This window comes from Fusarium mangiferae (genome assembly GCF_900044065.1).
Source record: "Fusarium mangiferae strain MRC7560 genome assembly, contig: FMAN_scaffold009, whole genome shotgun sequence".
In the NCBI taxonomy this organism is placed as follows: domain Eukaryota; kingdom Fungi; phylum Ascomycota; class Sordariomycetes; order Hypocreales; family Nectriaceae; genus Fusarium; species Fusarium mangiferae.
This window is the reverse complement of record NW_024573929.1, coordinates 902,080-928,526: the sequence shown is the minus strand read 5'-3', so window position 1 is coordinate 928,526 and position 26,447 is coordinate 902,080. Positions and strand designations below refer to the sequence as shown.

Genomic DNA, 26,447 nt, shown 5'->3' with positions numbered 1-26,447 from the left:
CAACGTAAAACCTCGGATTTTTCTTGTCTTTAACAAATTTCTTTCCTTCTTCACTTCAATCATTCAACACAAGCAACTCCCCTTCTTCGCCTTTTTGTTCACAATCACACCCAGCAACACTCACTATAGCTCAGTAACGCAATAATATGGCTCTTGCGCCGTTATTCACTGCCCCCCGCTCGCTCCGTGCATCCGTGTATCATTGTTACCATTGGCACTTTCGAAGCTTTGGCGATCTCTCTGTGGTCGCTAGAGTCAATATGTTGCCTAGATCAAGCCCCAAATACCCTGCCAAGGGTTATTCTCTGTCGTGTTACAAAGTCTCAGCTTCGGCAATGAGGAACTTTGCGTCAAATTTATCTAAGAGATACATCCCCATTCGTAGTCAAGCTTTGCTTGTAAATATGCATATTTTTACTATGTGCGCGAACTAGCCATGACTATCGTAGCGGTTTGCTTATGACTTCTTCTTCTCCTCCGCGGCGACCTTTTGGGCTGCGACGGGTGCTTCCTTGGCCTGCTTCGCGTTGAGGAGCAGACCAGCAATACCCACGATCAAGTCGCTGAAAAGGGCGATAACTCCTGTACAAGCCAACTGCCACGAAGCGATGCTCACACTTCCGATGGGAGCGCGAGGGAAAGACAGAATCCATTCCGCCCAGTAAGGGAACCAGCCGTAAGGCAGCCAGAACATGGGCTCGGTGGCATACCAGAAGGGCAGGAAGTATTGCGGCGCACGTGTAACGACGACTCGGAGAACGGTGAGGATCTTGTCAAAGTTGGATCGTGCTGCCTCGTTGGTTTTCTCTGTGGTGGCCATTTGTCAGCTCTCTCTTGGTTTCCCCGAATCTCTACGGCAGATGTGACGTACTGGTCTTCTCTAGCTGTTCGAGGAGCTTGTCGTGCTGACGACGGAGCTTTGCCCACTTGGCAAATTCATCCTGACTACTCGTGGAGTTCAGATCTCGTCGGACCTTGAGGTAATCGGCCTGTAGCTTGCGTTGCTCGCCTGCAGCCTTTGCTGTCGATACGGGGAGGAAGTTGATTATTGTCCAGAGCTTTTTGAGTTAGTAGCTGAGCTAGAGAGCACGGTTTGGGTTGGGTAGCATACCAAGTTGTTGATTGCGGCGGCTCCAATGGTATTGACGAGGTTGACGACAACTTCGACAACGAAGATGCTGAGCATAAGGGAGGCCATCTTAGAGGTCTAAGTGTATCAGCAGCAACAGATAATAGCCTTCCAACGTGAGCACTGTGTATTCGGTCCTGGACCGGTTTGAGTCTGAGCTCGTGAAGTTGATGATGCTGTTGGTTTTGGTGGTTTGTTAAACGTGGTCAAGCCATGTCATAACCCCGACACTTGCATGGAGCTCCATCAAACCCCTCCACACCACGTCGGTTGTCTCAAACCTACCCTATACTTTCAACTTACTTACTTTCCTCGATCATTCCAATGTCGCGAGCACTCGACAAGAGTCTCAAGGCATCTCTCAGACATGGAAATCATCATTCGGTATTTCTAGAAATCTCGAATGTTCTTATTGAGTCTTCAAATGAGCTTCTAGAGATCGAGTTGTTGGGTAAAAGCCACGTCGTCGATGCCCATACATCAGTCTTGCGAGACGAGAATGCAGTGGCCATACCAAAGTTACGCCTCGTGCAGGCGTTTATAGTAGCGCAGGAGCTTCTTAAACAGTTCCAGGCCGATAACCAGCGGGTATCGTCAGAAGACATTTCAAGGTCAACTGCAGTTATTCTGTTGATGGACCCAGAGCACCTAACAGCTGCCAACACAAGAAAACGACTTATCAGAGACAAGTGGAGAGAAGAAGACCCGCAAGACAGACTACATCTCGAGAAACATCTGATTGATAGTTTACTGACCAGTCGGCTTCATCGACATACGAAGTCACCAACACTATGGAATCATCGCCGATGGCTGTTGGAGCAATATCGTCTTCACAATATCGAGGTTACAGCCGAGGATGGCCTCACAAGAACCATCATGATATCTGGAGAAAGACATCCACGAAATTACTATGCCTGGTGTCACGCTAGATATCTGGTTAATACCTTTATCCTATCATCCTCAAGTTCACAAGAGGGAATATCACGCATCATCATCGCTACGCAAAAGTGGTGCTTTGCCCATCACAATGACATATCTGGCTGGCAATTTCTTCTGTTCCTGCTAGACAAGCAACCTGCCGAAACATCGCCTGTGTTTCGCGAGACATTGAAACTCGCAGCCTCGTTCAAGTGGCGGAATGAATCTGTGTGGTACTTCCTTCGGCTTGTGACTGCGCGGGGAGTTACAAACTCTGACAAAGACGAGTTTGAAAGTCTACGAAAGACCCTCTGGGAGACTACGTCTGAGGAGAGTATTGAGAAGAAGACGCTTGAAAGAGCAGAGCAGTGGCTCATGGCTAGTCAATGATCGTTGACGACTTCGCAAGCAAGGAACTGGACTTGAGGACCCGGGCTGAAACCGAAACTCATTCATGGGTTGCCTCACGGTGTCTTTCGGGTAGTATGCGACTATGAAACATGGGAATAGACATTGGAAATAGAAACAATACGGTCTCAACTGGAGCACAGACGCTGGATAGCACTTAGGTACAGTCGCGATCCTTATCTAAATGAAGATCTGCCGTCCTTTGACGGTGAAATATTGAACCCTGGGAGGCCCGCGGTTAGTGACCTATCACAGCTGAATGCAAGTATGGCTAAAAGCTGCAATATGAATTCAAATTGAGGTCTACCCTGATCGACAAGATCCGAGCAGATAGCGGTGCCGGGGTCGAGATTAAAATTCCGAGAGGCATTGACGGCGCCGTGCGATTGTTTCATCAACAGGGTCATTTGACAAGGGACTTTCTAGACCATGAAGCTATCCAATTGTGTTTAGGCATTCTGAATTAGTGATGAAGTCATTGAAGTATGTACAGAAATAAACGATCCATCGAATCCGTACTGGAATCTTGGTGAAATTGGAGAGCTTGGCACCAATGTGAGAAGGTTGGAAGCCAATGAGATGTTGTATTGTAGATTGCAACATAGAGTGTGTATCCTTGCCATTGGAATGATACATTTGTCCAGAAGGATTAAACAGAGGATATTGTTATCTTTAGCTTGTTTGTACCTAAGATCAATGGCTGACTTTGCACGACGTTAGGAGCTGGACATTGCTCGTGTCAGGGATGAGCTTGGCTGTCATGCGTGAGCTTTAGAGAGTAAACATTCAAAAGGAAACAAATTTCATGTAAACAGGTTTGAGAATACGATATGTTTTTGCATTGCCATTACTCAAGAAGGATCCAGCCTGAAACGGAGTCAATAACGTTAAGATGTTGATGTTCTCATGTGAATACAGGGCAACAGGGATAGGAACGTATCCGAGAATCTATGCACACGTGGAGAAGAAGCCAGACGGCCGATGACCCGACCTCGAAGGCTCGAAAGACTCGTGATACCTGGGGTTCCAGCCCAATGAATCAGCAAATTGGAATACTCTGCATTGTGATCAATCTAGACACTGATCAAGCGTCAAATTGCCAACTTTACCGCCGCGTAATCTGCACAAGAAGCGCCTGACAATGACCAAAAGGATCTAGAAGAAAACTGGAGCGAGCTGAGCGTTTTGAGGCTCACAGTAGTCAGGGGAAGTTGTGTGGTAAAGCTGACGCTGACCGGTAGAGTGGCGCCGTTGTGTTTGACGCGTAATAAGGTAGGTAAATAAGGAGACAAAACGCTACTGCAAGTCAATTGAGAAAACAATAACTTGAACTTGGCGACCCAATGATGTCGAGTCAAGAGATGCAAGCCCAAGGGGACTTTGGTGTGTCAGCTTGACGCCAGGGCATCAAGCTTTAAACTTCTTGGCCATTGATATCAGTACGGAATTGGAATTTGGTTACATGGCTGTAACGGTCTGGTTGATGAAACTCTGAGTTTTAACGTTATGATAAGGTTAGATATGGCCAAGACTTCCAAAATCGAATGGCTGTTGGGATTCAATTCCTCAACCAGGCTATGTTCTTCATACGCCATAGCCAATACTTTGAATATCAGCTTCAGGCAAGGGAACCACAATATTGCTCCTGGTTTCCACAGAACGCGTGTTTCGTTTTCACCATTGACAGTTGAAAACGCCTGAGTCAATCCGGCTGAAGCTTGTTTTTTCCTCTTGCCGCTTGCTCCACGTTGCGTTGCAGCACATCTCGTGTGTGCCGCTTTGTGCAGATCTTGGCTTGGGGTGAGAAGTCTAACCCAAAGCATCAGCTGGAGTGCTGCACGTTAACTTATCCGTCCGTCTCAGGGGCACAGAAACTCGGCGTCAGACCTTGTCTCGGGGAGTTTCTCACTGAACGAAAGCAGCACTTTGCATTCAATTTTTTAAGTACCAAGGTCGCTATCTTTTCGGTACGTATTTGGTATACGAGATGATGAAGTAGCACCAGGCAAGAAGAGGACAAGCATACGGATTTTCGGCCGATATCGAGGTAGCAGGGGGCACAAGCAGACAAGGCAGGGTAGAGTAATCTCCACAGCTCGAGTCCACCGTAATAAACAAGCGGCTAAGAGAAACGGGCCATTCAGAGGCTGACGACCCCTGAACCTTACAGATGAACGTTGCGTGGGCGTCCAGTGATGAGCAGAGATGCACTCTGATCCGTAGCACATCGACTCAAGCTGGCATGGCATGGCATGCGGTGGAGAAGGTTTTACGGGCGGCGTTCCTCTTTGTTGTTTGCAGGTCCCGTCGTGTTTGACGGTTGATTCAGTCCGTTCGTGAGATGATGAGATACCTGATCTACAGGTACTGGACCTTGCTGATCGTCGAGCCAAGATAGCTAATGTCCAATCAATGGGGTCTACTTAGCTTGGCTTTGGATCTAGAATCAAGCTAAGTTGTGAGAGATGAGAGAGAAACTGTGGTCAAAGACTGAAGTGTTCTGTGGTCTTCGTGTCGTGGATATAACGCTGGTATCATGCTGTGATGTGATAGCAATATGATGTGTCTCTTCTGACAACTCTTATCCCTTCCGTTCGCCTGCCTCTTTGGGACGATATCTTCAGCAGGTACAGCACCTTCAGGTCACTTTCTATCCCCTGTATCTAGTGCGTAGGTTCCATGTCTCGAACTACAACCTCGCCGGGTGCTGTGTTCTCTGCTCTCCGCTCTCCACTAGCTGTACAGTGGGCAGCTATCTCCCCATACCAAGACTAACCAGCCTAACCCACCTCTTCCCGTCATTCTCTATCCCTCCGAACTCCACTCACTCACCTCAACCTCTCTCTACCTCTTTTCTATGCTGTACTCTACTCTACCTTACCTTAATTCGTAATAATTCCCTCCCTCCTCCGTCTTCTCTCAGCTTTGTTCCTTTTCTGTTTATTTCCATTTCTCGTATTTGTATTTGCACCTTTCTTTGTTGTTCCTCTTTGTCTCTCGTCTCGACCCAGGCCAGGACCTCAAGCCGAGTACTCCGACTTCCGAGAAACCTCAACGCCCTGTTCCAGAAAAAGAGAGACTCGAATTGGTCTCACTGTCACCAAGCCACTTCCATTGCGTCTGGCTTGTGTTTGTTGCATCTTCGCTTGTCCAACTTGCACCAGGTTCTGGTTATCAGTCGGCAACTTTGCTGTGCCGTTTTGTTTCCAATGCTGGGCTCGTAATTCTAATCCTTTAATACATCTCGCCAACTCTGGCTCAAGAGGCCTCGCCTCGATTCTGTCTTCCTGCCCGGACGCGCTTGAGACAAGCTGTTCCAATTAGCTTTGACTCTGGTCTCACTCCGTTTTTGTTCAATACAAGCCAATTCAGGTTATATCAACCACCTCCAAGTGCATATTCTTCTGTACGCGCCAGGGAGGTTTGGTTGAATTGACTCAGTATAACTTCAATATGCGCCCAGGATCTCTATTGGCGCAATTGGCCTTGGCCTCATCTGCCCATGCCTTCTTCCCCTATAGTCCGAGCTGGCGTGTCGATGTAGGACAAAAGCGTATGGCTCGAAGTCCCAAGAGTGTGGGCAATGGTGGTGGTGTGCGTATGGATATCAAGCAAAGATCACCTCAGGTTTGTTTCTGGAGAATTGCTTGACAGTTTTATTCCATTGACCGTTCAACCACAGTCCAGCCAACCGATAACTGAGAGAGCAGCCCACGAAGCAGCACGTTTGATCGCCAAATATGCCGGAGGAAGCATTCCTGACACCAGTACGCTGCTCAAGCGTGATAACAAATACGATGTCATGGAGGCCACAGAATCGACAAAGAAGCACACTCAGGGTGTTGACCAGGACGGAACTGACTATTCATACTTCATCGAGGTCGAGATTGGATCGGAAAAGAAGACAATGTACATGCTTATCGACACTGGCGCTGGATCAAGCTGGGTTATGGGCACTTCTTGTACCAGCAAAGCGTGTCAGATGCACAACACATTCGGCGAAGGCGATTCGGACTCACTCGAAGTATCGAAATCCGACTTTAACATTGCATACGGCTCTGGAAAGGTCTCTGGTACCTGGGCAACCGACACAATCACTGTGGCTGGCATGAGCATCAAGTATCAGTTCGGATTGACGCACACGACCTCGGACCAGTTCATCGAATTCGCTTTTGACGGCATCCTTGGTCTTGCCATTAACAAAGGATCCGACAGCAACTTTCTCAATGCCTTGGCCAAGTCCAAGGAAGTCGAAAAGAACATGTTTTGCGTTGCTCTGAACCGTGCAGCTGACGGTACAAACGAAGGAGAAATCAGCTTTGGGTCACCGAATCCCGACAAGTATTCCGGCAAGATCACGTACACTTCCATCGGCGAAGACAATGACTGGGCCATTGAGATTGACGACATGGGCTACAACGGCAAGAAGGCAGATATCGGCGGCATCCGCAGCTTCATAGACACTGGAACATCTTTCATGTTTGGATCACCGGACAACGTCAAGAAGCTCCATGCTCTGATCGACGGAGCCCAGAGCAGCGATGGCACCACATATACTGTTCCTTGCGACAGCAACGGCAACTTAACCGTGACTTTCTCTGGAGTCGACTATGTCATCTCACCAAAGGACTGGGTTTCTCCCCCCAACAAGGATGGCAAATGCACCAGCAACGTCTATGGTTTCGAGGTTGTCAAAGGCGCATGGTTATTGGGCGACACCTTTATCAAGAACGTCTACGCCGTTTTTGATGCGGACGAGCGCCGAATTGGTAAGTTGATATGCCGAAGTAATGAACAACTTGTGCTAATGAGATCAGGCTTTGCTACCAACGCTATCACAGATGGCTCAAGCGCCGACAGCGAAGACAGCAGTTCTTCAACAAAGACCATAGCCACCAGCCAAGCAACCACGACGTCTGACGAGACCGAGGAGACTGGCATCACAACAAGCTCTGGCTCAAAGGCAAGTGCAGTGCCAGACATGGGTCTAGGCAAAGAATCTGTCTCATCTGGCACTGCCACTTCTGATTCAAGCGAACCTACCGGAACAAAAGACTCATCAGCACCTTCAGGGCCACTATCACAAGCCCACTTCACATTCATTTTCTGTATAGTACCATTTTTCGCCCTCCTGGCTTAGAAAGAGTCAGATGAGTGGCACTACATTCTTTTTAATACTCGGATACAATCGTTAGAAGCGCAGAGAAGCGCGTATACATACATTGAGAGCTTCATAGAACACGAAGATATCGTGTTAGGGAATACGAGGACAGGGAGCTCACAGCATGGGAAGATAAGATGTGGTTCGAGCTACAATGATACCCGATCGAACAGAGGAGAACATGACGGGTTCCTACAGATGGCAGATGAAGCCATGCTACAAGTATTTTTTAAGTAGACATAGACCATCACCATCAATAGAAACATTGGATGGAATGAATTGCTTTCTGATGGTACCACGGTGAATAAGTAGATTGGTGAATATTAGAGTGTGCTTGAGTGCACAATTATAGCTCATTCTCATACTCAGACGACAGTTTGTAAGGTTTTGGTGAACGCCCCTTGAATATGGCCGTTGAAAAGGAGAGTGTAAATTGGACCCCTATTTTGAGTCCCTGGAATCCACAGGGTCTTGGAGTTAGGTAGGTTTGAGGCACGATCAGCAACGGCGAGATGGCGTTATGCCTCAAATAAGGATATTCCATAATGTCACTGTTCAATTGTTTCTTGAACAACAAACAAACCTTCTCAATAGAAGCCTCGCCCTTTATTAACACCTCTTCAATACTCTTGGAATGATCCGTGCCCCTGCATAAGCCTAGACACAACTAGCGGGCGATTCCAGCGATTTCACAAGGGGCATTACGCCCATCCTAGCGCCTATCATGCTGCAAATGACGCTAATGTTTGCTATCCATGCTTATCTGGGGGAAGGACAGACAACCTAACCAACCGGCCTATCCTTGGAATAGGACCTTTCCATTTACAACTTACAACCATTCGACTTTCTATCCTTTTGCTTCGCCGTCGATCTTTTACACTAATTATTTGATTATTTCTTCCTTTTGGCATATACGCGAGCGACTCGAACATAATCCTTTACTCTTTCGGGGGAAAATGTACACGCAATACCAACTTGCTACTCCCCTTCGACAATGACGCACGCCAGGAACGATGGCCCCCCGAACCCGCACGGCGAAGACCGCGGCCTCTTAGAACACGGGCACGACTACGACGACGACTATTTTGGTGTGGGCGATGACGATTATAGCAGTGGAAATGCCAGCGCAGATTTGGGGAAGGCTTCAGGCAAAGTTGAAGCTGATGGCCAGCCCCGGACTCCCAGCCGCGTGCGCTTCGACTTGACGCCGGAGATCGTGGGCGTTAGCAATGGAGAAGCTTTTGGCGGGCTTGCGGATCGTGAGAGACGGTCCTCAGATGATGCGTACTTTGATGTCGAGGAGGCGACGAGTCCGGGGCGGGCGCATCGTGTGCCGCTATTGACGAACATTGAAGCGCCTAGTGTTGCTCTTGCGAACTCGATGGGGGATCCGTCGGAACAAGCTGAGCATGAAATGAATCGACCAAAGTCAGGGCTCAAATCAGCTTTCATGAACATGGCGAACTCCATCATCGGTGCAGGCATCATTGGACAACCATACGCTGTGCGCCAAGCCGGACTGGTCGGAGGCATCCTCCTGCTGGTAGGCTTGACGGTTGTCGTGGATTGGACGATCTGCCTTATTGTCATCAACAGCAAGCTCAGCGGCACGAGCCATTTTCAAGGAACAGTTGAGCACTGCTTTGGACACTCTGGGCTGATCGCTATCAGTGTTGCGCAATGGGTCTTTGCGTTTGGCGGGATGGTCGCATACGGTGTCATCGTAGGCGATACGATTCCTCATGTTCTGGTCGCTGTGTGGCCGAACTTGTCGAATGTGCCTGTAATAGGACTTTTGGCAAATCGACAGGTCGCCATCGCGGTGTTTGTGATGGGCATTGCGTATCCCCTTACTCTGTATCGGGATATTTCGAAGGTGAAAATTACATTGCGGATCGTCTTATTAGAATCTGGACTAATGGAATCTGGGTAGTTGGCCAAGGCAAGCACGTTTGCGCTTGTTGGTATGGTGGTTATTGTTCTCACCATCCTTATACAAGGTATCCTGACGCCCTCGTCAGAAAGGGGCTCCTTCACTCCTTCACTCCTCCTCTTCAATGGCGGTTTTTTCCAGGCCATTGGCGTTATTTCGTTCGGTAAGGACCTGTCCTGATAATCGGAGTGTATGACCAGAGTTGCTGACCTATGTAGCTTTCGTTTGCCATCACAACTCGCTCCTGATCTACGGATCTCTCAAGACACCTACCATTGATAACTTTTCCCGAGTCACTCACTACTCAACTGGTATATCGATGGTTTTCTGTCTTGTCCTTGCTCTGGGCGGTTTCCTTACTTTTGGTGACAAGACATTGGGCAATGTTCTCAACAACTTTCCAGCAGACAACACCATGGTCAACATTGCACGTCTTTGCTTTGGCCTCAATATGCTCACCACCTTGCCCCTGGAGGCATTTGTTTGTCGTGAAGTGATGTTGACATACTTCTTCCCCGACGAGCCCTTCAACATGAATCGCCATCTACTCTTCAGTACGAGTCTTGTTGCGTCAGCTCTGGTGCTAAGTTTGGTGACCTGTGATCTTGGTGCTGTGTTTGAGCTGGTTGGAGCCACGAGTGCTGTGGCCATGGCTTATATCTTGCCTCCGTTGTGCTATATGAAGTTGACAACAAGAAGCTGGCGGACATATATGGCGGGTGCAGTGGTCGTGTTTGGCATGATTGTCATGGTCATTAGTGTAATCCAGGCTGTGCAGAAGATGGTCAACAGTGAGTTCCCCCGTGTGCCCTATGAAGATTTGTGTATTCGACTATTGGGCTTTGGAACATGTACTGACACTACACAGGCAAAGATGGACCAGCGCAGTGCGTATAAGTACCAGGCGTTTCTTACCTTTACCTTTTCACTTTTATTAAAACAACATTATAGCATAACGAAGCACAAACAGACATAGACCCTTACCGGGACAACAAGCGTGTAAGATAGTACGCATGAAGGCAAGATGCGTGACTGCAGGGAGTATCGCTGCTTGAGATATATAAGTCATGTAAAAAAGGCGGATGATTTGGTTGGACATTTATCAAATAAGATCAAAGAAAACCATGTACCGTGTACATTGGATTGTGCAAGGAGTTGCATGGCGTGATATCGATATCTCAATCATTATAGAGTTTTCAGTTCTTCGGTAGATGAACTCGTATTCTTATTGCTCTTCTTATCTCTGCTCATGGCTGAGGTGAAGCTATGATACCTAGCGATGTAGTCACCATACTTTGACCAACATATCAAAGCCAATACTTCTGGACGATAGCAGCATTTCAGAGAAACTATTCCTTCCAGTCCTTGTGTACTCTCAGCATCCATATTGCAAGAACAACTTACTTCATACACCGCTGAAGCTATTATGACCTGTTCCTCACACGATGCTCCATTCCCCACCCATCTCCAACACAACCTTCAACCTCCGCGGGATAACGCAACATGACTTCCACTATCTGTTCTCCAAAACAAGTCGGCATCCATACAGTGTGCCACGTTACGGCCGTACCTCACAGCAAGTGGATCACATAGAGAAAGTGAAGCTACAGGCACGAGCACAAGCACAAGCACAAGGAGAGGGGTGTCACACGCAACGAATAGCAGGAGGGGGTAAAACAAAGCAGAAGCCCGCTATTTGCGCTTACAATCAACGAACCCCGCTTTGGGATAGAGAAACATACGTAAATCTCGTGTGAGAGAGGACGGGAATGATTTGTTTGAGGTTGACGGTTGGTTATATATTGGGTTGCCTTTCCCCTCTTTCTGTGGTCCCCTCTTTAGTGCTCTCTCTCTCTCTATAGCAAAACCTGATCACTTCTTCCTGTTCTCAACACATACTCCTCATACATCAATCAGTCAAGATGCAGCCTCTTGTTGACTACCACGACAACACTTGCCCCAAGTGCAACGCCGCCATCGAGGGCGCCGGCAAGACTTGCGGTAGCTGCGGTGCTGTATGTCTAATACTCGCCCTCTCGTCTCTATCTGACATGATGCTGACTGCTTCTAGCACTGCCCCGTCTAAACGCCACAAAGACCAAGAGACAGATTCACGATGAAATGATGAGACGGACGAGAAGTTGTTTATACCGGTGTTAGGCTAGGTCAGGGATGCATACAATGGAGTGTGGTTGGGGGTTTGGGTGGTTGCTGTGATGAGGCCGCTGTTCGATAGCGTCACTCTTTTCTTGGGTGGTTGATATTCATTCATGCATGCGTTGGGTGGTATTGTGAAGCAGAGGATACGTTCGCTCGCTCGCTCATTTGTTTTATCTCGATACTGAGGAAACAAGACTGATATTCACCTCATATTCGTGTATGTCCATCGTGAAGTGTCCCTCTTAAGGCCGCAACGCGTTCGCATAGCTGATCATGCCGACTGCCTCACTCTCACGGCGAGTGATTGATGGGATTACATCACTGATATCACCCAAACCAAAATAGGCTCGGTGCCGATCAAAGAGTCTAGCATGGGATGGGGGCCACATGACTAGACATTGGCACGTGGACAAGGAGACTGTCTTTGATAAGACCAGTCAAGATACGCATACCAAGACGGATAAGCATCTTGGTTCAAGTTGCTTGAGGAATGGCAGCCAGTCACAAGTAGTGTAACATGACATGTCAATGCATAACAATATACAAACACAAGACAGGCTAGGTAGGTCTAGATAGGTCCTCAGATAGGGATGGTCACGTCGTTCAAGAGCAGACTGTAGGTACAATAACATCACAAAAACAGATAGACAGGATATACAAAAAATCAAGAGATTAAACAGGCAGGCCCTACGCAATAGATGTCCCATCTCCATGGTCTAAGTAACGGTCTCGAGGCTTCAAGAGAAAAAACGAAAAGATTTATGGCCTGGACCGACTTGGTTCCCCCAGCCGGACCCCATATCCACACACAAGCAGACACAAACGCTCTCGCCGTAACCAGCCCGCGGAGTCTCTCCCGACCTTCTGACACTTCTCCCTGGTAGTTCCTCATCCGTCAGTCTGCAGTGACCGACAGACCTGGCAGGAGAGCAAGGAACGAGAGCCACTCCTCATCCTCCTCCTCAACAGCCCCCCCAAGAAAAAAGACATCTGGCCCACCTCCCCCATGCGCGACAAGCACATACATAAAACAAAGGTCCCGCTCGCATGCCAGTGGTGATAATAAAAAAGACGAGGTATCTGCCGGGAAAAGTAACCGCCTGCGAGATTCAGGAGGTCCAAGAAACCATGGGCTCTGCCGACAAGAAAACCATCAATCCAGCGAGAAGGGTCGGCGCGTAGGCCGATGGACCAGACATGAGCGAGACGATATCAAACTCCAGATTCCGAGAAAACCGATGCATGCCGACAGCCTTCTTCTTCTTGGCTGCCACGAACCCGTATCCGATCTGCCGGGGCCAAGTTGAGGTTGAACTGGAACGACAAAGGATTACAGCGCAGGGTCAAGCCACGGCACGCGTGCGTGGACTGCGCTCAGAGGGCTTCCATAGCGCCCTTTACAGAACAAGGCACTTCTTGTGCTTGCTACCACGGGTGCTTCGCGACAGCAGAGCAGCGCGAGTAGCGTGCTCAAACACCTCGCGGACGCCCTCGTTGGTCTTGGCTGAGCACTCAAGGTACTTATAGGCAGCGATCTTCTTGCGAACCTCCTCACCCTATCGATAACTGTTAGCATGTTTCAAAATGACGTGCAGCAAGCTGGCCAATCAAGTTTCGAGAGCTTGATTTGGCGCTTGTTGGGGCAGTGTCTCGTACCTCCTCAGGGGAGACGGGCTTCTGGCTGGTCTTTCGGAGCTCCTCGATAGTCTTCTGGTCGTATCGCAAATCCTTCTTGCAGCCGACGAGAATGATAGGGAGACCTTGGCAGAAGTGCAGGACCTCAGAGATCCACTGTAAGAGCACGTGTCAGCAAAACTGTATGGAAAGTAACTGACGTCCAGCCATCTGGCACTGGAGGGCAAACAAACCTTCTCCTGGACGTTGTCAAGAGAGTCGGGAGAGTCAACAGCGAAGCAGATCAGGATAACGTGGGAGTCGGGGTAGGACAGGGGTCGAAGACGGTCGTAATCCTCCTGACCAGCAGTATCCCATAGGGCGAGCTCGACGTGCTTGCCATCGACCTCGACATCGGCGACGTAGTTCTCGAAAACGGTGGGGACGTAGACCTAAAGACGGATTGTCAGCAAGAAAGTTGTTGTGGTGATGCCCGTTGCATGATAAGGTTGTTTATCAAGCCGCGTGGCTAAGCGTGCGAAGGTTGAAGGGCAACGCCGCAACAAAGTCAATTCTTACCTCGGGGAAAGTGCCCTTGGAGAAAACACTGAAGGATTGATTAGCATTGTGTTGATCAAGTGGCTTAGAATAATGATAGCGATGATGGTAATGAAATCGGCGACGGAGGACGGTGAGGTGAAGCAAGGGGCATGTGCGTCTATCACGGTAACGATAGAGCTGATGGCGTCAAGCGATGTGAAGTGCTGGAACGTCCAAGAGGCCAAGAACTATCGTATCGCCCTCTTCTTGAGACTCCGTCTAATAGACATTGTGATGCCAACGTGGTGATGGATAGGAACGTGATGGGCGACAGGAGGTCGACATTGAAGTCGTGTCGTGTCGTGATAGAAGGCCAACTCACATCAACAAACAGGTTTTACCACAAGCACCATCGCCGACAATGACGAGCTTTCGGCGGATCTCAGCCATGGTTATTGATTAGATGTGGTTTGTGGTTAAAAAGATGAGAGAAATGGACGAAGTTGCTGGCGTGAAATGCGAGCTTGAACTTGAGCTTGGGAGATGGTGCAGGTTGTGAGTTTCGCGGAGAGCGGCGGCTGCGGGTCGATGGGGATGGGAGATGGATGGATAGAGAAAGAGGAGAGTTATGAGTTGGGTTAGGTCAGGTTGGGACTGGCAGTAGAAAGAGAGAGCGAGCACCTCAGCCAGAAAAGAGACGCGAGGAAGAAGAAGGGGCTTTGGTTTCTTGGGTGAAATAGGCTTGGGCTTGGTTTTTTTCTCGCTAGGACTGGGGGCCCGACTGCACTGCAGGCACTGGAGCGACAGCCCGGGGCGGGCGCCAGGACAGGATAGGACCCAACAGCAGGTGGGCAAGCACAGGACAGCAGGCAGCCAGGGCAGTTCAAAGGACGAGAGGTACCTCTGAATAGAGCGTCAAGAGTGCTGGAATTGAAGTACCAAGTGCCAGTGTCAGAGGTCTTGGTGCCGGTGATGCTGGGGGTTGAGCAGGGTTGTTGAGTTGAGGACAAGTAAGGCGTTTGCAAACCGCACTGTGTTTTGATAGCCTACCTAGGTATCTACGGGCTTAGAGCAGACAATGACAGCTGAAAGTAGGTTTCGGCTTTGAATCAGAACCAAGTTTGGAGGTTGATTCACTTGGCTAATGCTATATGCCTCTAGCCTGTCATATATCCTTTGTACTTATTTGAACTATCATATTGAAGGTGTCGACAGCCGTCCGCGTAGATAAGCCTCCTGAACATCGCATCACATCCATCTTCAACCAGGGATTGACAAGGCTGCAAGCTTTGTTGTTTCCCTCCCGTCTGTTGCTGGGGCTGCGAGCTGCTGGGGCCCGGACTGGGCTGGGCTCAAAAAAGAAACACTCACTTGGCCAAGGTACACTTTCACCGATATTCCCACACAAACGGTACTTCGGCTCCATCACATTACGCGGAAAGGGTTCTTCCTGAGGCAACCAACGGCGTGGCCCTGGCTTCGGCTGGTGGGTGGCAACAACCGCTAACACCGTCTCCTTTTCAGTGAGTGTTCAGTGGAGTCTGGTCACAGTGCGAAAGATTCTGGGCAGTGCGCGTCACAAGCCTCCCTCTGCTAAGTTATCTCCCAGGAGGGGAATTAACTGACCCAGTTTATCCATCTTACCGAGAGTGCTCCGCCAAACTTTCAGTGGTAGATGCAAGATGGGACAGATTGGATGGATAGATGTGCGGGAGGCCCATTGTTATTTGGTAGGTCGCTTGGTTGCTTTGCTTGCATGCGTTGGTTGCGTTGTGTTGCGTCGTTGACCATTTACGGGAGTTTGAAACAGACAATGCCAGTGATAATGATGACGAGATGAGATAAGAGCCGGCCTGCTTGATGAACTGGTCGATGACATTGGACGACAGACAATATCAAGGGCCAGGGTAACGGCGTTGGCCGTTTGGTCAAGCCGGTTTAGTTTGATTGACGGACTGACGGTCAATGAGAATGAGCTGCAAACTGCAAAGATGGCTTCTTTGAGCTGTACTGTACAGAGTAGGTACCTACTAATGTTGTCATTCTTCACAAGTGACCAAGGTAGGTAGGTACTCTTTCTGACTCTTCGCCGGTCTATCAGCCATCCTCCTGCACAATTCCTATCGGTCTGACGTGCTCACCAGCCAGTCTTTGGTCCATCAAACTGTCCTGCTGCGGTGTAGCTTTTGGCTTTAAGTTGCTTGGTGCTCTAGGTGCTTCATTATCATCTCATCTAGACACACACGATGGAACACTTTAGGCTCCATAGCGCCGAGGCTGAAACCGTGGCTCGGTTTCTATCATTTGAAGAGGTTGAGGCTAATCAACCAGCCAACATCAGCCTTAGAGGTCCGCGATTGAACCTGTCTTTGATGGGAAGCATTGGAAAGCCTTCTTCTTGACTGCCTAGATCTGCCTTTCAGTGATTTCCAGCTGGGATCTGGTGGCTATCGCCAACGGCTGTTCGAACTGATGTGGATGGCATAAAGATAGCACCCATTTTAAATTTTTGATAGACGTTTGAAGTTGATGACCTTGATTTCCGGCTGATTAGGTACTATCGGGAAGTGGATAATGTTTCTCTCTCCTGCTTTGACTCCTCTCTACCTCTATCGCTAACACATTCTCATGTGTTTCCGCGTCATCAATCACCGCCAAAGGTATCTTCACAAGACAATCTTATGCAAAGAGATGTGAAGCTGGCACAAGCTTCTAACCCCTGGTCCGTCATGCAATGCGCCCTGTGCCATCCCGCCTCCGCGTGCCAAAGCCAAAAGCCTAGGGCGACTGAATGGCCAGTAACAAGAGCTTACAGTGGGCAGAAAAGTCCTACGCTGGCCTAAAAGCGTAGGACTTTCATCCAACCTCCTCCCCTGATCAAGCCTCAAGGACCCTGATTGACGGGATATGTACAAAGTATCACGGATGATTATGGTCAGTCATGATAATTACCTGGACATCTGTATATCCAGTCGTGAGGCACGAAAGCTGCAGCTCTCAACCATAAGTGACAGAATATTTAGATAAGTTAGTCTAAACTTCGGTGGTTCTTTGATGGGTTTGTCTTCTAAAGTCTTGGATTTTCTCGCTCCCTGGGGCCAGAACCTTTTGATCGTGTCTGTCACATTCGTGATTCTGACCGCCAAATGCGTGCTGATCTTGAAGGTCATCCTCAGAGGCCTCTCAACGACAATGCAACCCCAACCTTGATGATTGATCAATGTGTGAGCTCATGATATATCAATACTTCGTTGTTATTCGGGGTGATACTGGATTAGCAAGTTATTCTGTCATATCTGCATGATTCTCGTCCCAGAACGGTTTCAATAGAGGCTGCATGACGAAAGAAAAACGATTATTACCATAACATAGAGTCGCGGGATCATAGGAACTGGAATAGTGGAATATTCTTAGAAAGAGTCACTGAGATCTCTGTGCCTGGTCAAGCATGATTATCACAAGTTGAGTGGAAGTAGACTGCTTTGCTTGAACATGACAGATCTGCCTTTGTGTTGAAAATTGCATAAGAGATAGGGGGACCTTCTATCTCGTCAGAAATAGAAGCGAGAGGCATCTAAAAACGAATTGCAGCCGGACGTCACACTTACAATAATACAACATGAAGCTATCATGAGCATAGTGCGGGGTACAGTGCTTGGCCATTATCCGCACCTACACTACTACGGCTAATTCCGTTGGACGTAGAGAATTTCCAGCTCAACCACGCACTCCACAACGAATTGTCGTAACACCCAGCGACAATTCGACGCCAACAGCTTCTGTCCGCTCAATGAGCTGCTAGAGCCTGCCAATTCCCTCGATATATCCTCGCAGCTCATCTTCTGCCATGCAGAAGCTCGCCAAGCGGGTCGCCCAGGCCCAGCGCCAGGCTGGCCGACGAGCCCAAAAAGCCGCCAAATCTGAAGAGAACAACTACAAGCTTCGAAACCGACAAGCCATGCGAGCGGCTGTCTCTGAGGTCCGACAGAATCTGCAGGATGCGCGCAGGGTGAGACAGGAGGACTGGGCGCTGGGCCCTATCGCTCCCAAGCGGGATCTGGGCTTCAATGGTTATGGCATGTTTTCGGAGGGTGTACGAACAGATTGGTCCAACTATGGTCTTTATCGACCAAGGCCTGAGGTTCTGGCTAAGAGATGTGCTTGGGCTGGTGGTCTGAAGCAGCTTAACCTTGCTATTTCAGACCGTGTGGTCATCATGGATGGACCAGACAAGGGCAAGATTGATCGCATCAAGACGATCAATCCTCAAGGAGGATATGTTACTCTCGAGAACTACCACCGGGTAAGCACCATGCCTTGCGAGGTTTGAGTAGACACTAATGGTTCTTAGGCTATCTCTGCTGGTATGTTTGGAAATGACAGTCGTTCTCAGCCCATGCCCCTCTCGATTGGTTCTATTCGTCTCGTCTATCCTATCGCCAACCCCGAAACCGGAGTCACAAGAGACGTCATTATCAACGAGCTTAAGGCTATTCCCCCGAACATGAAGTCGCCCAACATGAGCTTCGACCGATGGGAATACGGAAACAAGTGGGATCGAATTGTTCCTGGAATCAATGTTGTCATCCCCTGGCCCGAGGTTGAGGCCCCAGAATTCGAGACTTTCGATGGTGATACCATCCGTGAGACTGTCGACAACCGAACATTTTACTACAATCTCCTTTCTCCTCCAATGCCCGAGACCGTTATCGACGAGTTGCGAAACAAGTTCTCCAAGTTCCGAACACGCCACGAGGAGTGGTACGTGCAGCAGAAGGAGGCCGAGGCAGCAGCAAAGAAAGCCGAACAGGAGTCTATCAAGTCTATGCAGACTCCCCTGCAAGAGTTCCACGAGATGCAGCGCGAAAAGCGTGCTGCCGAGGGAGAGCCCGAGCTCAGCCCAGAGATGTTGGAGAAGCTTGGTGCTATTCTTGCTCAAAGGAAAGAGGCTGCTGCTCTCAAGAAGAAGAAGGCTGGTGTGTCACAGGTGGCGGCTGCAGATACTTCGATACCCCCCTCAACAACAACACCTCCAGCTCAATGAATGAAATCAGAAAATGGGAAGTTGAGAATTGGATAGAGGATGGCGTGCCAGGGGTGGTACGAATAACGTGTAATTATATCTGTGCAACAATGTACATCATGAAACGTAAAATAGACGCATGGTCTTGTCTCTTCCTTAGAACTGAGGTCTGGTCTAGACGTGTGGTTGCAAGCGGTGAGCTGGTTCCCATGACCCCCCAAGAAAGACCAGGCAGATATTCTTCAAGATACGGTATCTATGCCGGAAGATTACAGCTGAGACTAAAAGCTGACAGCATTGACACTCGACTTCAAGTGCTAAAATGGGACTCCCTGTTGTGGGCCAAGCATAACGAGATACCGATGTTGGTTCATTCGGTATGTCTGTATAGAGGCCACTCACTATACCACCTTGGTATGCACGGAGCTCAGTTTCAGCGTCGATAAGTTCAGGTGTCTTGGACCATTCGTATGCCTGGCAGCTTGCAAGGCTTCCCCTGGCACGTGTTGTTTAGTACTTTGAACAAGGGCGATGGTTCATCCATTTGCCTAGAATTTATATCCACAGATCAAAACTCAAACTAATCTTACAAAATAACATATAGTATGTTAATTCATGACCAATATACTTGAACGAGTCTTCTTGGAGTCTCTTATAGCTTCGAACCTTTTGGTCCTGAATAACCGGCCCCATTTCCAGTTGCCTTGTTATCCTCAGCCATGGACCTCATCAGTAGGCGATCCTGAAGAGAGGATGTATCGTGAATGTAGGGCTCTAACATCTTTGTTTCGGTTGTGTTTCTGCGGAGTTCATCTATTAGCTTAAGTCATGATACGATCAAGTATGTGTATCTCACGGTGGAGTGTCACCCTTAGGGATAGTGTCAGTGTGAGTTGAGTCGCAAGGCATGGTGGAGGTGAAGAGGATATCGGAAATTCACTGAATGATAAAGTGCCCGTGTTGGGATGTGTTAAGGAACGTGGTGAACAGAATTAAAAGATAAAAGTAGGAGAGCCGTTCAGCGGTACTTCAGCATTGGAAGAAGTCAGAACTCAAAGCTATGTCCTGAAAGAGCCATGCCTCAAAGCATGAGAGTTAGAAGAAAGAAACGGGATCTTATGACCCTTTATAACTGCTTCAGGGGACACCTGAGGATCGGCAGGCTTGAGTTACGTCCTGTCGAGACAAGACACACACAACAGCCTCAACACCATCAAACAGTCCGGGCACCGAAACGCCCGCATTTCCAAACACAGCCTTTCTACACCGGCTATCCTATTATGAACGAGACACGAGAAAGTGCAGGCGGCGCAAGGAGACAGAATAGGACTCGAAGCCTTGGTCTGTTGCCACAACCGAAGAAGCGGTCTCGAAGTTGATGCCAATTTGACATCTGCATCAACTTGTAGTGGTGTGAAGACTACCTAACCAGGTATTTGGCTCCAGAATGTCTCATTTATCTACAGAGCCGGTATACTTTTTACTTTGTGTATTATTGATCTGTGGCAAGAAGTGGTTGGGACAGGAACAGAACCAACACAGGCCAATAATTACGAACCCACCCTCCTAATGTGCACATTCGTTTTCAGCCTGCTGCATACGACAGAGAAGCGGTGAAGCTTGCATCAGTCATCTAAATGGATAACCTCTTGTCAATGATGCATTATGTATTCGAAAGGGGGTGGCATTCATGTAGGCAAGTGCCGTATCTGATTTTTCTGCATCGATCCTTTGATGCATACACGATTCTGCATGCTTTGCATCGCTTAGTTGATTGACAGCTGGGACAGCAGAGAGAAGAGACAACTTGGCCATTCAGGTCATGAGGCTCTTCGGGGAAATTTCCAAAGGAGTCAGCCTCGTGGGGAGGCTCGGCCTTGTTTGAGGCCACCCATTCAAGTATCCCGATACAGAGCGGTGTGTCCTATTCACAGCCATTGACGCAAGCATGATAACAGAAGATATCATCTGGACATAAGGACGCGGCCGTAAAGAGCCGGGCGTATTTTCAGTTGATCTCCCATATGCTTGCCCTTCTCCAAAGATATCCTTAGCATACGGATGCGATCCGGCCCCAAAGATATCCACTTGTGGTTGCTGACACTTGAGACAGACGCACCCCAATCCCAATTCGTTAAGATTAGCATATAAAAGGATAATTAATGACTCGTTCCAACCAACGATATCTCGAGAATCTTCCCCCCTTTATGTTTTGAACCCTGGCAGATCTTACATGCCGCGCATAGCCACGTGGAATGGAAGGGCCGTGCCTTGAGCTTGGATTCAGCTGGAGAACAACCCTGTTGCGTACGCCATATGAGTATTAGTGAGTCTGCTAGTAATAACAAACACGAATTCGAGAACCGATCGACATGTCTGTGAGTCTTGGTAAGTTTCAGATTCATCAAGACTGATTTCCAAATATTTGAGGGAGGCATACGACTTGCCATGTTGAGTAACTTGTGCGTAGCTTACAAGGTTGTGGCAACATCATATAACAAGAAATAGACAGCGAGCCAAATATTTTAGTCGTTTTATTGCAGTCTATCATCCTTTGTTCAGCAGAAAAGAAGAAGAAACGCGCAATAAGATGTCAAGTCATGTATACCGATGATGCTAGGTCCGGAGGGCTCATAGCTCTTGTGGCAAAGGAAACAATGTGATCTGTGTATCTAAGATGAAATAAAACCATGGCATTGTAGAGACCTGTTATCGTCTAGACAGGGAGCCACTGTGTCAAAGCTTGCCCTTATCCTCCGGGGGGTCAGCCGCCTTCATCTTTTCGGCTGAGCCCGTCGCTAGCACAACACCAGGATTCTTCACCACAGGAAACCGAAGCAATCGCTCTTGAAGGCAAGAAACATCGTAAATGAATCTGTTGAGCATGCAAGCATCTTCTGGAGGCCTGGATGCAACAAGTCAGTTGCCTGGTGACTGGTGATTGCTGAGTGTTACTTGCTCGTCTCGAGTTTCCAAAGCAGGGACTTGAAAATCAATATCTTTCGAAGGCATTGCTTATAGATTGGGAGTTCTTGACTGGGGAAAGGGAATGAAGAAGTGATGGGAGAGAAAATTCAGGAGGGTATCTGGGAAAATGGGTTCAACGCCTTTCACGGCTTAGATCTGAGGAGGAACTTCAAGAAAAGGGGTGTCGGGCCTAAGCATGAGATGAACTAGCAGTTTCAGAGCATAAAAAGAGAGCAGAGGGAAGTATAGAAAGGGAACCTGGGAGAAGAGGGGAAGTCTTTATAGCCCTGGAGTCAGTGCTCCGGGGCTGTAGCAAGTCAACTCTAGGTCAACTTGGTCAGCTCGAACACTGAGAAAATGGGGGGAAATGGGGGAAGCGGAGCAAGATTGGGAGAGCTCCGTGACGGGACCTCAGAGAACATAGAACGGGCGCTTACAGACCACAGGCTTGAACCAATGACTCCCGAGCATCCGGGCCGAGATGTGGGTACACATACAACTCCGTGTGATTCGGGAAAAGCGGGGATTTCGGGGCTCTTCCGGTCAAAATCCCGGTTCATGGCGTTGCGACTAGGCGGCCTTGGGTTAAGTGGAAGACGGATACGGAAGGTCTCAAGAATTGAGGTGGGATTCGAGTAATACTTTTCCTTGGAGAGCTACAAATCTTCGCATGGTGTTCAGGGGTTGGCGGCCATGATAGAAGTGTGTAAGATTTATACTAGGAACTACGACATATATGATGTGAAATCGCAATAAAGAATAGCCCAATAGTAATACACCAAGGTAATATCGCAGCTTAATCCATTTATATGACTGAAAAAATAGAGATCAGGCTGTAAAAGCCGTCAAACAGTCTTAGGAGGTCTAGTATATACCGCGACTATAGGAGCTCAAAGTCGACTCTTCATGGAAGAAGGTTCTTGCATCATAGAATCCAGATCTTGGACTTCAAAGCCTCCATAGTTTTCCTGTCCCGAAATTTCAGACACGTTTTTGGCTGATTCTGGCGCAGTGTTGGTGGCTTCGGCTCTGCATAGGAGATGCTCCTGGACAGAATTGGTGTCGTAGATGTACGGCGCCAGCATCAAGCCGCGACATTTGGTCCTATAGAATGTCAGGATGAGACATCTTGGAAGATATTCTGACTAACGGCTTCCGCTCATCTGTGCTGTTTGTTGGAGTTTGTGGATTCTGGGAAGCCATGACTGGTAGATACACACTGCAGTGCTCTTGTCGTGATAAAAACACAAGAATGAGAAGAGAGATGGTCGAATGAATGAGCTGGGTCACCGCTTCTCAAAGCCCAAAATGGCGAATAGGAGAGAGCAAGAGACACAGAGAACACAATGGAGATCGGACGTTGATAGCAAGCAGTCAGAAGGGCGGTTCATTTCTTCAAGTTATATAGTTATCAGGTCCTGGATCCTCACAACGATTCCAACCATCCCAGTCTCTGTCACCTCTCAGCTCAATCATGAGTGGCTTGATGGACAGATGAGGCACCTGCATAAATCAAGATTTGAATGCGCATATGCCGACTGGTAAGAGGACTCGATCGGATCTATCATATTTCTTCGATCGAGAACTGTTCCTGTTCAGGTATAGTGTGGCAGCAAGAGCATGACTGGAACCAACTGTGGTATACGAGGTGACTGAGAGAAGAGAGATAATTGACCACATATCATGTTGCTCTCAGACCTGACAACGGGTACAACGACCAGCCCCCCCTCTGGTATTGTGCCAAGATACATTGTAGTATCGACTTATGGACTGCTACGGCTAGGTGTGTGCATGTAGGACTTCCCGCGCCAGAGTGAGACATCGGCAGGTTTGACTATCAACGTACGATGTAATGCAGCCCAAGATGAGATTAGGCATTCATAATGACGGCTTAGAGATGAGGCAACTGGGCCCTGGCATCGTGACTGGATGTCTTGTCCAGTCCCGGTAGTATGGGCGCCAGGATCTAGATAAAAGTTTAGGGGGATGCATATGCAGTCATACAGCCGACCTCCCCAACACGGTACCTGCAAAGATATGACTCGACAAGAGTCTTAAGGCAGATCGTTATTACTTCCGAACCCCTTGACCAGCTGTTCACTCCCCAGAGAGCTGAGACGCCACAGTTGTGTTCGAGACCAACTGGTTGCCATCAACTTCGTAGGAAGTCGTTCTGGTCTGCGACGACTTTACAGATTAACAATAGTATGGTCATAGTGCAGATGACTGTCAGCGACCATCTAAAAGATTTAATTGCCTACCTTGAACATTTGACTGAGACTGGTTTATCAAGAAGTAGAATGTGATAACTGATTGACCTTACACAAAACACAAAACCAACCCCACAAGTCGACGTTGAACACGTTGGTGGCAGCTAGACTAACTAAGCCGTTGTGCTAGTTTCGGAATTGTAAATATCGATCGCGCACTCTCGAGAAAGAATGATAAGTGACAAGAGATAAAAACATTGTAAGGTCTTCCGTAGTGACACCCTATCACATCTCAATTGTGTGCTGCAGCCTCAAAGAATGATTCGCTGGCTCCCCTGTCTAAGATCAGATCATGTTGAGGACACGGACGCAACCTGCATATATGTAAGATGCCTGTCCCTGTCCACTGCCAGGTGCAGTTGTTCTCGCGTTATCGCAGCAGCTGGAATTGCCGGATCTCATCATGCATCTGGCCGCATGGGGCTATGTCCGATCTGCCTTGCGGAGGTATGTTGTATTCGGTTGTAGAGGTCTGATATACATAGTAACTCTAATCTCTCAATATTTGCTGTGGCTTGTCTCGAAGCCAATGATCGACGAGCTCGGTTGTTCATCCGCTCAATCCTCCGCCCGGCACGTATGTCGTGTGCTTTCTTTTTATGACAGCTAATCCGTTCAGTTGAAATTTATCATATTTACCTGTTCGGAACGTGCTTCTATCATTTTCAGTTACGAACAAGGGCCCGACCGTTTTGGAGGATCATGTAATCGGTTGCCTGGTCTGCTTACCGACTCAGCAACAACACATGCGTCTCCAAAGAGTAGCAAAAGTCTCTCACTTATCAAGACACCTTGTGCAGTAACTCTCAACAATCAAACCTAATGAGGTGTAGTGGTCAAGCATTCCGACATGACACACGGAGACGCGCACTGCGCAGAACCGTGTCCAAAAGGGAGGAGGAGACCCTGGTTCGAATCCTGGCATTAGGATCTATTTTTGACTCCATTCTTTAATATTCCGTCTGATTCTTTGACTGGCTTTATGGATGGATGTGCTTGGTTGTCTTCCATGAGCAAAACCTTGTCACTATGTAGGTTACAACAGCAAAGGTTAAAGAGCCACAGTACAAGAAAGAAAGGCATATGAAAACAACAGGGTTAACTCACGATGCACTCGCATGAGACTGAGCCTCTCAGTCGAAATACTTACATATCTAGACTAGCATGTGTGGAAATATCCGAAATGCATTGAGAGACAAACCATGATGGTCCATGTTGAATGCCCGTATAAGTCGACTAAGCTCCACTTTTCCCGGCGATGGCCCGCTCGCCGCCGGCCCCCGAAGGTTCCTGTCTCCACCCACTTAACCCCTCCCCCACGTCAGTATTTGGAGCTTCAAGCTGATAAGGGCAGCCTCTGTATTCTTATCTGAAGCTCCCCCTCCCTAGTTTTAGCAACAAAACTTTCCTCGAGCTAGATTTACTCAAGAGCTGTTCATCATGTCACACTCTCACGACGGTCACTCTCACTCCCCCGATGGAGGCTTCAATGCTGTTGAGCATGGTCACTCCCATGAGATCCTCGATGGCCCTGGAAGCTTTCTGGGTCGCGAGATGCCCATCGTAGAAGGACGAGAATGGTCCGAGAGAGCTTTCACTATTGGCATTGGAGGGTGAGACTTTCAAACTCAATCGTGATGGCAAAGCTGACTTGATTAGTCCCGTCGGTTCCGGAAAGACTGCCCTCATGCTCGCCCTCTCCCTTGCTCTCCGAAAGGAATACTCCCTCGCGGCTGTGACCAACGACATCTTCACCCGTGAAGACGCAGAGTTCCTTACCCGAAACAAAGCTCTCCCACCTCCTCGCATCCGTGCCATTGAGACCGGTGGTTGCCCACATGCTGCCGTCCGTGAAGATATCTCCCAGAACCTCGCTGCATTGGAGGACCTGCACCGCGAGTTCGACACCGATATTCTTCTTATTGAATCAGGAGGCGACAACCTCGCTGCGAACTACAGTCGTGAACTTGCCGATTTCATTATCTACGTTATCGATGTCAGCGGCGGTGACAAGATTCCTCGGAAGGGTGGCCCTGGTATTACGCAGAGTGATCTTTTGGTTGTGAACAAGACCGATCTGGCTGAGATTGTTGGTGCAGACCTTGGTGTTATGGAGAGAGATGCTCGAAAGATCCGAGAAGGTGGGCCAACGGTCTTTGCGCAGGTGAAGAAGGACGTTGGGGTCGATCACATTATCAGACTGATCAAGAGCGCATGGAAGGCCAGTGGCGCAGAGGAAGAGAGACGAAGCAAGGGAGGTCCCAGACCAACAGAGGGTCTGGAGCAGCTGGAGTAGACATTCACATATACATCAAAATGGACAG

The 26,447-nt window shown here is 48.6% G+C and overlaps 10 protein-coding genes and 1 non-coding gene across 11 annotated transcripts; 7 read left to right on the top strand and 4 right to left on the bottom strand.

The window, feature by feature from the left end:
* Positions 1–457: 457 nt before the first annotated feature.
* Positions 458–1,198, bottom strand: FMAN_12397 (putative Protein GET1; the record flags this gene model as incomplete). The annotated part of the gene is made up of 3 exons (XM_041834932.1): positions 458–807; positions 872–1,058; positions 1,112–1,198. The coding sequence occupies 3 exons, from the start codon at positions 1,196–1,198 to the stop codon at positions 458–460; spliced, it is 624 nt and encodes a 207-aa protein (XP_041685146.1).
* A 255-nt stretch (positions 1,199–1,453) lies between these two features.
* FMAN_12396 (uncharacterized protein) lies at positions 1,454–2,437 on the top strand (the record flags this gene model as incomplete). The annotated part of the gene is made up of 1 exon (XM_041834931.1): positions 1,454–2,437. The coding sequence occupies one exon, from the start codon at positions 1,454–1,456 to the stop codon at positions 2,435–2,437; it is 984 nt and encodes a 327-aa protein (XP_041685145.1).
* Positions 2,438–5,908: 3,471 nt separating this feature from the next.
* Positions 5,909–7,595, top strand: FMAN_12395 (uncharacterized protein; the record flags this gene model as incomplete). Its single annotated transcript, XM_041834929.1, has 3 exons — positions 5,909–6,082; positions 6,138–7,224; positions 7,273–7,595. 3 exons carry the CDS (start codon positions 5,909–5,911, stop codon positions 7,593–7,595), a joined length of 1,584 nt encoding a protein of 527 aa, XP_041685144.1.
* A 1,015-nt stretch (positions 7,596–8,610) lies between these two features.
* Positions 8,611–10,446, top strand: FMAN_12394 (related to YBL089w; the record flags this gene model as incomplete). The annotated part of the gene is made up of 4 exons (XM_041834928.1): positions 8,611–9,492; positions 9,550–9,712; positions 9,768–10,340; positions 10,418–10,446. The coding sequence occupies 4 exons, from the start codon at positions 8,611–8,613 to the stop codon at positions 10,444–10,446; spliced, it is 1,647 nt and encodes a 548-aa protein (XP_041685143.1).
* Positions 10,447–11,471: 1,025 nt separating this feature from the next.
* On the top strand, positions 11,472–11,635 carry FMAN_12393 (uncharacterized protein; the record flags this gene model as incomplete). Its single annotated transcript, XM_041834927.1, has 2 exons — positions 11,472–11,564; positions 11,621–11,635. The coding sequence occupies 2 exons, from the start codon at positions 11,472–11,474 to the stop codon at positions 11,633–11,635; spliced, it is 108 nt and encodes a 35-aa protein (XP_041685142.1).
* Positions 11,636–13,106: 1,471 nt separating this feature from the next.
* On the bottom strand, positions 13,107–14,313 carry FMAN_12392 (putative GTPase Rho; the record flags this gene model as incomplete). The annotated part of the gene is made up of 5 exons (XM_041834926.1): positions 13,107–13,265; positions 13,366–13,500; positions 13,578–13,775; positions 13,903–13,930; positions 14,246–14,313. 5 exons carry the CDS (start codon positions 14,311–14,313, stop codon positions 13,107–13,109), a joined length of 588 nt encoding a protein of 195 aa, XP_041685141.1.
* A 3,397-nt stretch (positions 14,314–17,710) lies between these two features.
* On the top strand, positions 17,711–18,907 carry FMAN_12391 (uncharacterized protein; the record flags this gene model as incomplete). Its single annotated transcript, XM_041834925.1, has 2 exons — positions 17,711–18,166; positions 18,215–18,907. The coding sequence occupies 2 exons, from the start codon at positions 17,711–17,713 to the stop codon at positions 18,905–18,907; spliced, it is 1,149 nt and encodes a 382-aa protein (XP_041685140.1).
* A 631-nt stretch (positions 18,908–19,538) lies between these two features.
* Positions 19,539–19,795, bottom strand: FMAN_12390 (uncharacterized protein; the record flags this gene model as incomplete). The annotated part of the gene is made up of 2 exons (XM_041834924.1): positions 19,539–19,686; positions 19,743–19,795. 2 exons carry the CDS (start codon positions 19,793–19,795, stop codon positions 19,539–19,541), a joined length of 201 nt encoding a protein of 66 aa, XP_041685139.1.
* A 2,948-nt stretch (positions 19,796–22,743) lies between these two features.
* FMAN_12389 (uncharacterized protein) lies at positions 22,744–23,056 on the bottom strand (the record flags this gene model as incomplete). Its single annotated transcript, XM_041834923.1, has 2 exons — positions 22,744–22,957; positions 23,004–23,056. 2 exons carry the CDS (start codon positions 23,054–23,056, stop codon positions 22,744–22,746), a joined length of 267 nt encoding a protein of 88 aa, XP_041685138.1.
* Positions 23,057–24,941: 1,885 nt separating this feature from the next.
* tRNA lies at positions 24,942–25,053 on the top strand. Its single transcript has 2 exons — positions 24,942–24,979; positions 25,019–25,053. It is a non-coding gene (tRNA).
* Positions 25,054–25,563: 510 nt separating this feature from the next.
* FMAN_12388 (putative Ni-binding urease accessory protein (UreG)) lies at positions 25,564–26,419 on the top strand (the record flags this gene model as incomplete). The annotated part of the gene is made up of 2 exons (XM_041834922.1): positions 25,564–25,736; positions 25,783–26,419. 2 exons carry the CDS (start codon positions 25,564–25,566, stop codon positions 26,417–26,419), a joined length of 810 nt encoding a protein of 269 aa, XP_041685137.1.
* Positions 26,420–26,447: the final 28 nt, after the last annotated feature.